The 14761-nt window shown below is 37.3% G+C and overlaps 1 protein-coding gene across 3 annotated transcripts in view; it reads right to left on the bottom strand.

Moving 5' to 3' along the window:
• Nucleotides 1-14761, bottom strand: part of LOC110863665 (semaphorin-2A) — a 176517-nt gene that overhangs the window by 7171 nt on the left and 154585 nt on the right. For all 3 annotated transcript variants that reach the window (XM_022113024.2, XM_022113027.2, XM_022113026.2), the window contains 2 exons: nt 3661-3712; nt 2531-2593 (listed from right to left, as the gene is read on the bottom strand). In XM_022113024.2, coding sequence (XP_021968716.1) covers nt 2531-2593; nt 3661-3712 — 115 coding nt within the window. The remainder of the gene's footprint in view (nt 1-2530; nt 2594-3660; nt 3713-14761) is intronic.

Here is a 14761-nt window from a genome sequence, read left to right as displayed (position 1 = left end):
TCAAGCATCCCATCAAACTCAACTGAATTTTCTCGGTCCCACATTCGACGCCGCACACGAAGCAGCTCAATCCAATCTCAGAGAATACATCCCATACATAAATTTACGAGCAGGTAGAACGCAGTTAAATTGGAATAGTGGCAGTAGGAGACCCAGGGCACATTCAGACTTTTTAGGAGTTTCTCCATAATAGGGAATACGATGTGAGTTCATGGTCTGAACTAAAATTCCGCTTGGGACACGCAGAAAACGTGAACATTTTTACACAGAAATCTGCAGTTTGTGCTCTAGTAACCTTCAGTAACAATGCCATGTCTATCTCAATGTGTAGCAGTATCACGTACTCTTTCTAACCACAAATCGAAAGGAGGCAGATGGAAATCTCATTGAATACACCAGTCGCTTTTCTCGTTGTCTCAGTGTGACCCAGAATGAATCGGTAAAAGTCGCCTACACAAGTAAGCTAATGCCTATCTAAGTTCGAGACATGGAGAGATTTCGTACACGTACTATACCATACACGTCACTTTATTTCAGAAATCCAATTTAGGCTGGGCATCGAATGTCATAAATTTGACTTTCTCTCGATTCTTCGATGATGAAGGTTTGGTCATTTAGCAAAACACAAAGTAAAGAGTAAAATTTCATTAACACGGGTGTGCTCCGTCAAGAAACCAAAAAAATATGTAGTCGCACTTGGTCACAAGGAAAAGTCAATCAAAACCTGAAGGCAGGAAAAGCAAACGATGCATTTGTAAAAAGAGAGTTAATCTGCTTTCACCCAGCAGCAGCAGACAGAATTTTCCTGTCTCATCTCATTTTCCAAATACTCCATTGTGCAACCTACTTTACTGCTTGATTCGTTTAACTCCATCAGGTATGTGGAGGAACATATACATTTTCCCAAATGGATTGGCAGACGCCAAGGAATTTAGAACTTTCGATCCTGATTTCTTCTGTTCCTTCAGCCTTTTGTGACTGCTGTGAGTTTCCAACGTGTGCTCCGAAAGCAAGACACGACACTTGGCCCACTTTCTTTCCAAAATGCTAGACAAACTGACGCCATTCTCTTACGCCTCCTCATCTTTGAGTCGCAACTTCCACAATTGTGAATCTTTTAATCCCATTTTCAGAAATTGGGACATTTATCTACTTTGCCTTAAATCTGGGCAGATTGACAGCTTCCCAATACCAAACTTTATTTTAAATCATACGTTCATCTGGCATTTCTGAAAATTTATTTGACAGTCTGCTGTTGATGGAATTCAAAGATTTAAAATCTTATTATATGTATATGCATAATCCGTATCAGCTTTGAAGGAAAGTCGTCTTGTCGTCCTTGATAAGGAGATGGCGAGTATCGAGAGACTGCGAGAGTTGGTCGGACGAGCTTCTTTCCCACCAGAACGTTGATGGATATTTGTACTCGAGATAAATGTCCATCGTTCAAAGCGACGGAAAAATACATCAGTTGGCTTTTTTCTCACAATAAAACTCTTAAAAGGAGGAGAATAAATAACGATTCGGTTACATTCGATACATGAGGATCATTTAGTACAGGGGTTTTCTTTCAACGGCTGGAGAACTTTTCAAGACCCCGAAACCTTATATTCTGTATGTACACGCAGTCTTGTGAGCAATAAATCTTTCGCTAATTCGTCACACTAATTCAAATGATACTCTGCGCAAAGTATTGGCAATAATGTGGCGAGTTGAGTGTTTCAAATTAATTGCAGTTATTTACTTTCACTTGTATCAACTTCCCAGCAAACAATTTGGTGATTGAAAACATTATTGTGTGAAACTTTTCACTGGAAATTGTGGTTTCCTATGAACTGTTATGTACACATATCGTTGAGTTTCAGCTAAAAACTCCTTTTTGCGTGAATCATGTAAACAAATGTGACCGAGTCGGTGTGAAATACTTGTGTCTTCGATGCAATGTACTTATACAATGACCGATAAAGTAAAATTCTCTGCAAGAGCTTGATTCAATCAGCTCAAGTTAGTGAGCAAAAAGGATGTGTGACATAGTTATGGTCCAACAAGACAAGTCTGGTTATTTTTGCTACAAGCATCACCGCCACAGTTTTGGTTTTCCACCCACTCTGACTGAGAGTATTGTATTTTATCTTTTCAGGTTTTTCCACATTTGTCGAGTAGTACGGAATCATTCTTTACTCTCGAGAGTTGGGTTGAGGGTCTCCTTTCAATAAATAAAAGTATTCCCATGCCTTAACTTTATTGCCAATTTCTCTCAAAGTGGTTCCACAAATTGGCAGCGTCTTAACTCGTCGCAATCCAATATTTTGCCTATTCTGAAGGCACTAAAAGTGGCTCATAGTACTTTCTCCATCTATGTAAAAGTATCCTCCGCGCAGAATTTATTCCCGAACAAGGGTAAAAAAGGGATATATATTTTACTTGTTTTACTGGATTTTTCGACCGACAAAAGACAAAAAAGATTTCGATGGGTTTCGAATGTAATTTTTCGTCGAGTTGGTCTATATTAAAAGCCAATATTATTTACCTCGCTTTTCCCTTTCGAGACACAGCTTGACGGTCCCGTGGGGTTCATCACCAGCGCATCTTTCTGTAAACAAGGAAGAGACATTGAAATAAATGATACTTATTTTACCATGATCTCCATTGCACAAACACGCAAATTCAGCTCAGAATATAATAATTAACTTGTAGGAAAAGTGGCTAAAGTTGAAAATGATTCAATTTTCCATGGTCTATAGCTACCTACCCCTAAAATTGTATAAATTCACTTGCACGTGAATACCGAAAACACGGTAGTTTGTTAGCGTGAACAACGCTTAGAATGGAATTATTATTGCCACTTGTTTGAAAATAGGTTTAATTAAACACAGATTGTTTTCAGAATTTGAATCTCTGATTTATTATTTGAAACCCTAACCTCCATCCCCATTTGATGGCTGTAACGACGCCATTTTATACTTTTATAAGAAAATATATCAACTGCACAAAGTAATTAAATTAAAAGTTATTTCTATAAACCGAATGAATGCTCCAAAATGCTGTATCGTTTAATTGGTTTTAAGCATCATCCTTAGATTATTGAAACTCGTTCAGTTTACTATTATTCTGACATTCTAAATAACAAAATAGGGTTGAGGGAGACAAAATTGCGGAGGGGTTGTGAGAGAGAAAAAGGAAATATAATGCATTTTTAGTCGAACTGAGCATTCCCTATTTAGTCCACGTTTACCATATAAATAAGTTCCGCGTGTACTTAATTGTCTTTTGTACAATTTAATAGCCGTGTGACAACTCACCGTGAAATTAAGTTAAACGAAATTTTGGAACCCTTCCATTACGATGAATTGGAACCATTTTAGGTTAACTATTGTCAAGCTTTTGAATTAAATGTGTCTGTACAATCTATAATTTCTATTGAAAGTTTTCATTCAACCACTACTTGCAAGTGACGTAATAAGTATACATACATATAAATATCTGACTAAAACTAATCCTAAGTCTTAAAACTGTCAGTTATCCATAAATAGATACGTATAGAGCAGTCTTAAGACTATATAATTTAATTTTAGTGTCAAGCTGAAATCGCGTTGTCGTATTTCGAACATCACATAATAAGAACGAATAAGGTATTGGTTGAGTTTCTTCAATTCTTACCTTGCAATCCGTGTGGCTGATATTGCTCAAATTTACTCGCATTATTCTGTCCCTGTAATTCACAAATGACCATAATTAGCATATTTACGAAATACCAAGAAAGGCTTCTAATTATAAGAATTACTATAAATAGTCAATATTGATGCTAAGACATAACACAGCTCACGATTTAGGCGTATGCAAGTACGTGTTTATCCAGTAGTACGATTGACGCAAGCATTATTAAAGTGGTTTGAATAATGAAGATGAAGTGGGCTCAAAACCAGAAATCCATACTTTTATAAATTCTTACACGAGCAGAAGGAGGAGACTTGAATGATTGAGAAGACAAAGGAGCTAAGAAATGAAAAATTAGCAAGCAATGCGAAAAAGTTGGTCTTAATTTGAACTTTTCATCTCTCCATCTCCGCACTTCAATCAGCCAGGAATTGTCTTTCGTCTACAGGGTTGGATAATCCGTATTACCATAAATCAATAAGAACTCAACCAACTTTTTCCGATTCATAAATTAATTAATTAGTTCAGAACACGCCCAACTATCAGCTTAAAGGATTGTTATTTGCATATATTTGCATATGGAGAGTTTGAAGAATGTTAACGAGCATGATGGAAAAGTGTCCAGCCCAAAATTGCAGTTATTTAACAAACGCGTTATTTTAATAACAAACATTTTACGTAATCTGATTGGAACTTCCAAAAATAACTTTCCCTCGAGAGAAAGAGAGAGAGAGAGTAATAAGACTTTTAATAGTAATTGGCTACAAGCCAATTCGACATTAACCTTAAACTCATTGGGCTGGGCAGCATGAAGGGGAATGCCTTTAGCTCATAAAATTGAGAGGAGGATTCATTGTCCGCTGTAAATAAGTATCTATCTAAACCTCATGATTGTCCATCCCACTGTTTAAAGTAATTTCGAATTGTATTTTTACTCTTGGATATATAACACTTTGACAGTTGACCTTTGTTGCAGAGAGGAAACAGTTTCTGGTAAACGAACGGAATGACAGGTCGTAATTGAAGCCATTCAGACTCCTTGTGGAAGACAGATTTGATACAGAAAACGCATGTACATAGTAAAATTCGTCGAAAGTAATTGCACCTTTCGACCGCTTCTCATTATCTATAAATGGAGTGGAATGCTTGAGTGAAATTCCATGTTCGATGGCAGCATACGCATTGCCTGAAATGAGGGACCACTCCTTGCGATTTTCATCTATCAATTCCTTACGTAATGTCCAGCAAGCCCACAAAGTCGAGTTCCTCGCAGTACGTACGTATGTATTAATAGCAATAAAACGCTCCACCCTCAACAGGACATATCAGTTACGTCCCTTTACTACGGAGGATTCGACTATAATTAAACCAAATTCAATAAGGCTAATAAGTGGATGGAATATTATGGAACTTTGCCGTCTCGAGAAATGTCAAAGGAGAGAAATCGTCATCAATTATTTCTGTATACTGAACATGATTGAAGCCATCCAAACTGGCTGCAAAAATGCCACACCGGGGACGGGCTGTCTGTCCTCCTACATAATAAGGTATCGAGTAGAGACTGCTGTATAAATACACAAAATTGATTCTACATGTACGTACGTAAATACTCTTCAAACGCACAAAAATGGGGCCCAGCTTAGGTCTGAGTTATACTTTTGGAATGCACACTGTTTGTGACGGGGTCCTCGGCACATAAGAAAACGGAGAAAGAGAGAGAGACGGAGAGAAAGTGACTGTGAAACCAACACCGAATGAACGGCTTGATTTCTTTTTGTAACGACGGACTGAGATTGGAAATGGCTTGGAGAAGAGGAGATATTTTCATTTGACCAATTTTCATCATTAGACGCAACCATAATTTGTGTCTCCTCAGCATTTTCTTTACCTAACTGTTTCATCCAATCCTCTGAAATGTCTTTCCTCAACCGTTGGATGATTGCAGCCACACACATGAAGAATTCTTCACGTAAGCCTCCAACTAACGTGGAAGTGGTAGCAAAAATGGCTACAAAAATTCAACCCAACACACCACCACGATCAACAACTTTAATGAAACGGCAACATTAGTGCATCTGACTCGAATCCAAGAAAGTAAATCCCTTCTCCTTTCTCAGCGTCGGACAAAGCTGAGCAAAATTCTAAATTCCTTCCCAGTCAGGAAATCCACACGGCACAAACCTCACCAAGTATATTCCCCGTTCAATGAGAAAAGATCATTCCAATGTACCAACGCATGTAAGGAAGAGTGAGTCTGCATGTGTAGGAGTTTCGACGTTTTCGCTCATTAACGTTATATTCTAGTCCATCCATGGCAGCATTGGCGGAGGCTTTGCTATATGTACATCGGACAGAGTAACAAGCAGAACAAACTCCAAATGAATCTTGGGAACATGTCTTGACCAATTCCCAATCTATCTGTCTTGATGAGCAAACGAAAATTGAAGTAAAAGTATTGCTTGGGCTAACAATCGAACCAACCAAACCCCAAACTTTCCTCTGAGCTCTCTGTATTTGGCATTACTTCCTTTAATTCCCCTCTTGATAAATATCGAGCAGTGTCTGTAACAGCCATTAATACGCTGTTGCAATAAGGCTATCGATGCCATACCAGGATCCATTCTCTGAGGGTGAGGGGAAAGCGGAGGAGATGAATTGTCGTATGGGAATTCAACCGTTTTACCTTCTCTCATGGACAAACATGAGAAAATCGTGATTGCGGTGCGGTGTGCTTCAGTCCATCTCAACCTAAATTATACCAGCACAACACGTGTCTTTGCATCGTAAACCACGGCTAAATCAAAGTGATATCATCATGTGCATATTTTTGACTATACATGTATTCGATATTTTATATTTTTATACTTTTTTAAGTTTTTGGGGTGATAGTTTGTATGGTTTGATTTCCATCAGTTATATTTTTATTATAATTTTCGCTGACAATTTTCAACGAAAACTAATCTGTTTTCATAAACATCACGGATAAATACTTTGCTTCTTCTTTACAAAATTTTCTTCCAGAACTTGCTCTTAACTTTCTTCCAAACTTAATTTGGAGTGGAAAAAATAAAACTTGGGCTAGGTCCGTTGGGTGTTACGATGTGATAGAATGAGACTACAGCGTATGCATGTGTGGGACCATTTCTCTTTGCATTCAACTGAAATAACCTTAGAACATGTTTTACTGTTTCCCTGATAAATTCACGTTGTTTAGCCACACAAGATTCATTCTCAGTGGAAGCAAGATTTAAAATAATTTTATAGTTAGTACATTAGAAATTTTAAAATCGAAGAAAAATACTAACGCAGTCATTATAAACGTATTCATAAACTTAACTAGTTAAGTTTAGTGGTATTTTTATTAAAATTTATTTGATCGCTATATTGTTAGTTTATTGTTAGGTCAAATATGCATATTTTAATTTTTAAACAAATTCCTCTAAAAAAATGGCTTAACATAAACTGCAAATGTCAAATTCAGCAATTGTAATAAACTTTTTTCTACATCGTCAGAGTGCACATTGTTCGTGTCCCAGATTTTCATCAAGCAAGAAATTCTTGAATATCATCAAGTCTTCAATTGCTTTATGTAACGCGAGAGACAACATTCAGATTTCACAATTCACGAGAAGATTTGAGATTTCCGCACTTTCTCCGTCAAATTGCCAACGGCTCTGACTAGAAAATATTTCAAATGAAAATTCTTGTCACGAATTGCATTGCCCTAAAAATGAGCAGCCAGACAGTAAAAAAAAGTTGGCCATGCCATGATACTTGACATTTAGACGAGTAGAAATTTCCAATATACATATTGCAACGCTTATGTATACATGTGCGAATTCCTAAACACGGTGATATTTGTCTGTGCAGATTGTTTCCCCAAATCTTACTCGGATGTTAAATCCTATGATTATGATGCGCATAACCCAACCAAGGCTTCAGGAAATCACTTTTCCACATAATTAGATATAATATTATACACAATAAGTTTATTTCAAGTGTTGGGTTGGAATACGTGAGAGTTTTTGTGGGCCATACATTTGGTTTTTCTGAGAAAGTGTGAGAAATCTTTGCAAGAAAAGTAAAGTAAACCAGTGAAGAATTCAAGTCGTCTTTGACATTAAATGGATGACCATATATAAATTAATAACCTTAATGGCTAACCATTTGCCTTCTTTCTTTCCCTTTGTGGAAAAGAATAATATTCTGCAAGTAGAGCCCTGAGTCACTACGGGCTTCTTGCTTGGTGGTAACAAAACGTAGAGCTGCTTGGAATAGCATAATAGATAAAGTTACCAGAATTGCTGCTAGTCGTGGATCACCAACCAGTGAACCAACCACCAGTCGTCATATATCGTGTAGAAACAGACAGACGCCAGCAATTATCACTAAACTCACACCCTTCCCTACTACGACTTGATTTAGCACACTATAGTTCCAAAGACTGATTCATGGAAAATCCATTAAAATCCAATTTCAAGTAGTGCTCTGGCTCCTACGGATGAACATCACACTGATGAATCAAAGTCTAAATCAACCGTGGACCAAACACCAAATCCACAGAATGGATCGAAACAATCCCCAGGATTCCACGATATTGTCAGGCATATTATGCATCATACAGTTCTAGTTATGTGTCAATTCGAAGTAAATAATTTTAAAATGTTCATTTTATAGAAGGGAATAAATCAACTTAAAATAAAACATTGAATAAATAATATTGCATAAATTAAAGGCACATAATACAAACAACAATAATTCCCTACTTATGTGTATTGGAAACATGTGGTTTAATTATGTGAAATTTGAACACGGGAATGTAAATCAGATGCAAATCCAACATAATAGCTCCAACTTTGGCTGATTAGTGTCGTGGTGAAAGCAGAATGCTAGCAAAAGGGGACGTAGAATGTAACTATGTGTTGTGTAGGCATACATGCATGCATAAATGCATGGAGAAGGAAAGCCACAATATTGGAGTGAAATTATACTCGTGCCTGGGCAGCAGTCTATCTCATTATCACATCAACTCGGCTACCCACCACTGCTGACTCTTAATTATGTTGGAACACGAAACACTGTCATGTCATTTTCATATTCGGGCTAGTTTTCGGTTTTACAAATAGTGGAATTAGGCACACTTCCTTCCTACCTCCCCAGTGAGGTTAATTTCGACGTAATTTCTGTGGACAACACGTACATATTTTTATCATTCACTCTGCCACAATTACCAGATTAGAAGAAATGACTGCAACCAAACATATGAATTGTTATTTGAAACTAGCCCATGATTAAAAATATTTAAATTTGGTCCACGAATAGTTTGTGTATAATTAATGAACCCATAACCTAAATATTTCTTAAAACTTATTTGAAATTGCAATTTAATTTTTGTGCATATTTACCGAATTCGTCTTATTTTCATAGCGTACATGCGGATTAGCCAACACGACTTTATGAAATAAAAGCAATTAAGTATGGCCGTGGACTAGTGCAGAATGGGAATGACTCCTCGTGTTGGACTATAATACCGTGTTTATGTTTTTTTCTTAACAAGTTCTGAAATCTAATTTTGCTCCATAATGGAGGCGAATCTCTCTCGAGGATACCGGAATTCAGCTGAGAGAGAATTCCGGATGAAAGTAATCCATCGAAATAATACTGAAGAAAGGAGTTAAGCCACAAAGAAACAACAAGTTTCCGTATTCCGTAGTCGTGTCTCGTTTGTTTGCCTACTTTTCTAGATGAGCACTTTAAGTCTATCTCCGTGTGGATGATGGCAACTGGCACACATATGTATGAATGCAGGCGAGGAGGGAAGAAGTAGGTCTCCGTTCGTGTCCTTATTCCACCAGTCAGGAAAACCCAATAACTGAGAACAAATAAAAACTTTCCCTTCTAATAAGAATACGCAACATAACAAGGGCCAACTCTTCAGCAGCATATTGCATTTTTGGGTAAAAGTGCTTTTGGTTTCACCGCACCGCGTGGGGACTCCTTCCTCGACTCTTGAGCTTGCTTATCTTAACAAAGTAATTTCCCCGCTTCTCTTCCTCACAACGCCTCGCTATGCACAACTACACAGCGTTATCGGAATTCAAAAATTCTGTAGCCTCCGCCGCAAGTAAAATTAATCATGCAATAATTTAACTGTACTGGCACACAAAACTCAATTCCTCTCCTTTTGTTTTTTACTTTTACTATAAAATACAAGGCAATTTAAACTTTTCCTTCTTGCATCGCCGAGTTTCTTGAGCAGATTATATATTTTTCATTTTATTATCAAATAAGAAATCAGACAGAACTCTGGAACAGAAGTTCATCAGAATATTTTCATGGGTTTTTCCTCCCCTCGAAAGTAGAAAAATGCTACGAATTTTACTTATTCAATCAAACGTGTATGAGATCTATTCAATAAGCTTTACATGCTTGAGTGACAAACGAGGTAAGCGAGAAAATTCTTTTCCTTTGCTCAACCGCTGGAATTGTTATGCAAACTATGTGGATGCAAGCAATGGCGAACAATGAGAGAGAAAGGCATAAAATAAAATTCAAATTTCCACAGATTTTATCACTTTGCTATGTACGAAGGGGAGCTGTTGGTTCTTTCCCGTTGGCCACTCGCAGCTTAGTTAGTAACAGTAGCAACATGTGCATATCCCTGAGTGAGTGAGTAACCACTAACCAGTGAAACGAGTAACTTTCAAATTTCGTAACAGGCGACAGTGAGAATTTCACTCAAAAGCTGGAAAGGACTTCAAAGAAATATCCAACTACGAATTCAGACTACGAATATGTAAGTCAGAATGCGGGAGGAAGAAAGTAAGCAACAAAGCGAAAAGGGGAATGAATGAATGAATGCTGGATGGAGTTCCTACTTCCAATCTACACAATCATGTGCATCCATAGATCCACATTTAGTTGCAGCAAAGTGACGAACACTGCCAACAACACGGTGGAAGTGACGACCACGCTTCCACGGTATTCACAACACATGTAGAATTTGAATGCAAGATTGTCAATGTTTTGTTCAACCCTCCAAAAACGTGTGGAATTCAGTTTGGTTTAGATAATATAACACAAACTTGAGATAAACAGAGGAAATAAAGTGAAGCAGGACAATGGGAGTGAATTCTGATAAGGGTGGCGGTGTGTAGAACGTGAGAAACAAGATCGTCCGGTAAGTTGAGCATTACTCGTTTTCACCGTTTCATTCAACACCAAATAATGCCAAAGCAACTCCTGCACGGATCGCTGAACCGACCACACGAGACATTGGGCATTTGAATTTATCATCGTTTCAAATTGGACAAGAAATTGAAGGCATGTCGCTTTCGCCGAAGAGAGTGAAAATACTTACAGAGCATCCGGAATTTGACAAGGCATGCCCAAAACCTGTGAGTGGAACATCGTCCTTTTGGACTTTCTCCGCCATGTGCCAAACAACCAACACTAATAGAAAACAAAGCTTCATCGGGCCGTGATAGGTTTAGCCTTTCCTCTTCAAGCAGATATTCGCTCAGGAGAGAGAAATAATAAAATTCGGTTCCTATCGATTGAACACACTGAAGCTGGAGTCATTTACAGCTAAATAAGTTGCTTGTCGAGTATTAGTCTCCAAACTCACTTGAATTTACAGGCATAAATAATTCGTTGAAAACACGTCAGTGTCTATGTGTATGTATCTATTTATGTGTATAAGGATATGTACGCATATAATGGCCATTTCTGACACAATAACGAATGCTTGAACGATTATAAATACATGTAATAACTTGATTTCTGTTGTAATTAAGTGGGCTGAAGTTCTTTGGAAATGTCAGATACTTGCTTACTCTAGAGAAAATTGCCAAGATTTACACATATTTAGCACAAACAAATTGTGGGGTTTGAAACGGGAAGCAAAAGCAAAATATGGTGGAAGTAGTGATTAATTAAGTATGCATTTATTAGTGCTACACATTTTTGAAAGCTAATATTTAGACAATGAGAATTTCCACTTCAATAGCATTATTTCATTCAACTAATGACTATGTGTGCGATACTATCTACATATGCGATACTATCTGACTAATGGAAGGAATAAATCCTTATTATTATATCTGTATCTATTTTTAAAGTATATAGATTCATCATCAACCCAAACTTTCTCCAGTCGAAATGTATTTTTGCTCGTTAAAGAAAATGAAATATGAACACGCAATGAATGGACGCAAAAATAAGTGCTTTAGTGAAAATTTACTTACACTCATCTCAACTTAAAAATTGTAATACGAATCCATGCTCGGCTTATAAATTAATTAATTTGGAGATTATTTAAAAATTGAGCAAATATACTTGAAAATACTTGATGTAGCATTTCCAATCTTCAACCAAATTGAAATTTTTGACGCATTTCTGTATCAAATAAACTCGTCTATGCACATATAACTTATGCCTAGAAAACTGCGCAATATGACGTAGATACATTTTATTTTCTTTTCTGAATTTCTCTTAACGAAGCAGCGCTCTTTGTATCCATTTTTGGGGTTGGGAAACACGCTGTAGGCAACTCAATAAATTGTCAAAATACAATTGAATTTCATGCCCAAATTCCAATTACACCAGGCAGACCGCATCAGTCCTGCTACCGTTGGACCCACCTCTCCTGTGTCCCTATCCAATTTTATAATCGCATCATCGTCACACCTTCTCGGCCATCAACGCCACACTTTTCATGTTCCCCAATGTAAAAGAGCAATTTGAGCACTGAGTGGGGTGTGCACACATATGTAAGCATTTTCCTACGTGGGATGTCGAGTTGCTGCCAAAGTAAACTTTTCAAGGATTGATTCAATTCATCTGATTGTGAGTTGTGCAAACTCGGAGAAAATTAGCATTCTAAATGTGTGCTCTCCACTCTAAATTAGAATAACAGTGCAGAAGCGATGAGAATTTGGATTGAAGTTCAAAATATTTTACTTTTATGCATGCATCAACCACTACTCGCAGCGAATGAGCAGGAACCATTCCTACCAACCAATTCGCTTGGATTATTATTTCTGTCTCCGGAGGATTTCGTGTCACCAATAATTCCTGTACATTTCATGTGGCCGAGCAATAAAGAGTTGGATATCTGCGGTTTGATCAATTTTTGCAAAACAGGACTCTGACTGGCATATAAAATGAAATTGTGGAAATTTTACCTAGGGCTGCACAATTTGCAAACCCAAAATGTACACGATTGTACTCAAGACGACTAATTTTGTGTAGAATTTTGTTGCCCACAAATAAGGGATTGGATTACCATTAAGTTCTTCCTAATGTTATTTCCAACACGTGTTGACCCAGCCCTTTAACTGCCATCCAAACACAACTACATGTCCACATGCAAAGACATTAACTTTTCTAAACTTTGCATATAAATACGAATGATTTCGGAATTAAGGATTTGCCTTATTCAGAACCTTGGCGCTAGTAAAACTTGTGAAAATACAAATATAATTTGAATAATTGGACGTGAGCTTTTTGTCTGAGCTAGTCGACCCATTGGATGCTTGGACAAAAGCTGTAGTTGTTACGCATTCATTACAGGAAACGAACACATAACCACTGACCGATCGGCCGAAAGTCCAACATTTCAGCATTTCAACCACGAAGAATGGCTGTGCACTTTGAGAGTGACTTTCTCATTGTTGTTTTACACAATTGACATTTTCAATTCATTCTCGTTTGCCAAACTGCATGACTCCATTCAACATTATTCTTTATTATGGTTGAGAGTTCTATCTGTAAATGTGATGATGCACAAACATGGAGATTTAAACTATTTACTTAAGGCCAACATTAATCACTCAACATTCTTTATGTCGAATCATAAGCTTGTGCTGTGTGCTGTAAGTGCTGTGTCGGTGGGTATATGAACGCATGAACGTATGTATGTGGGATGTAGCTGAGGATAAAATATTGAGAACGCGTGTGTTTGTTTGCAACAACCAAAGAAAAAGTCCTCTAGGAAAATTAAAAAAAAGTAGTTGGGAACTTGACGACTGTGCAAGCCAAGCTATTCCATACTTGCAGTCATAAAATGGCATACTAAATAGCATTTAACCTGCGCAGTCTGATTTAAGACAAGAGGAGATCCAAGCAGTATCTGCTTCCACAAAACAAGGTGGGATTGTTATTTGTTCTTTTCATATAGTGCAGGGAACGGACTTGGCACTCCATTGCAAGATGGTTGCAAACAGTCATAAAATGAATTAATGATGAGATTCTAGGAAAGAGATGGGATCATAGGATGCGAATCCACTCGAGGCTGTCCCTTTATTATCAACAACTTCTGACTTGTATCAGGCACCCGCAAACCAACTACATCGGTGAGTAAATCAGCAACCAGACGAGTTTGGTATGCATATTATATTTTACCTTGATGTTAGTTAATATCTTGCATATTTATTATAAATATCTCGTGTAGCTTTGATTCTGTCAACACATGAGGACGATAACTTTCGTCAAATTAATAAACCAAGCCAGTAACAAAATAAAGACAAAATAAAATAATGACGTACGACATGCACATAATTTTGAACTAAAGTTGTTGGATCCTCCCAGCTCATTCATGTCCTGATGCACATAGCACATGCATCCATCCCAACCCACGTTATCGTCTTAAGTATTAATATCTACTAATTAAGCACCAACTAGCGGACAATGATTTGTTTTCCTGAAATAACTCATCCACTGATTAGCGCAAGTTTCCTAACGAGCACGACTACTCCCTCCTACTCTTTCTTAAAAAGTGGATAATTTATGCCCACATGCCGAAACTAATTTATTGGACTGTCCTCACTTGTGAATAAATTCCTTTCTCAATTAAAAAGGGGAAGTATAATGTTTACTCGCGCCCAAGTCATAATTAATTTTCTACACATTTCTGGCTTCGTTTTCTTCTTGGGCTGATTAATACTCGCCTTAATGGTGCACTACAAAATAAATACATTTATACCATGACTCTCTCAGTGAAGGCAGTTTAGAGCAATGCAAGTATTCCTTCATGGCAGGGTTTGAAATTTGAAGTTTGAGTGGCACAGGGAGGACAGAAATTAAACAAAAATTAATGAATCCT

This window comes from Folsomia candida, unplaced genomic scaffold, assembly GCF_002217175.1.
Source record: "Folsomia candida strain VU population unplaced genomic scaffold, ASM221717v1 Fcan01_Sc001, whole genome shotgun sequence".
In the NCBI taxonomy this organism is placed as follows: Eukaryota; Metazoa; Arthropoda; class Collembola; order Entomobryomorpha; family Isotomidae; genus Folsomia; species Folsomia candida.
Note: the sequence above shows the minus strand (reverse complement) of the source record. Positions and strands in the feature narration are given on the sequence as shown.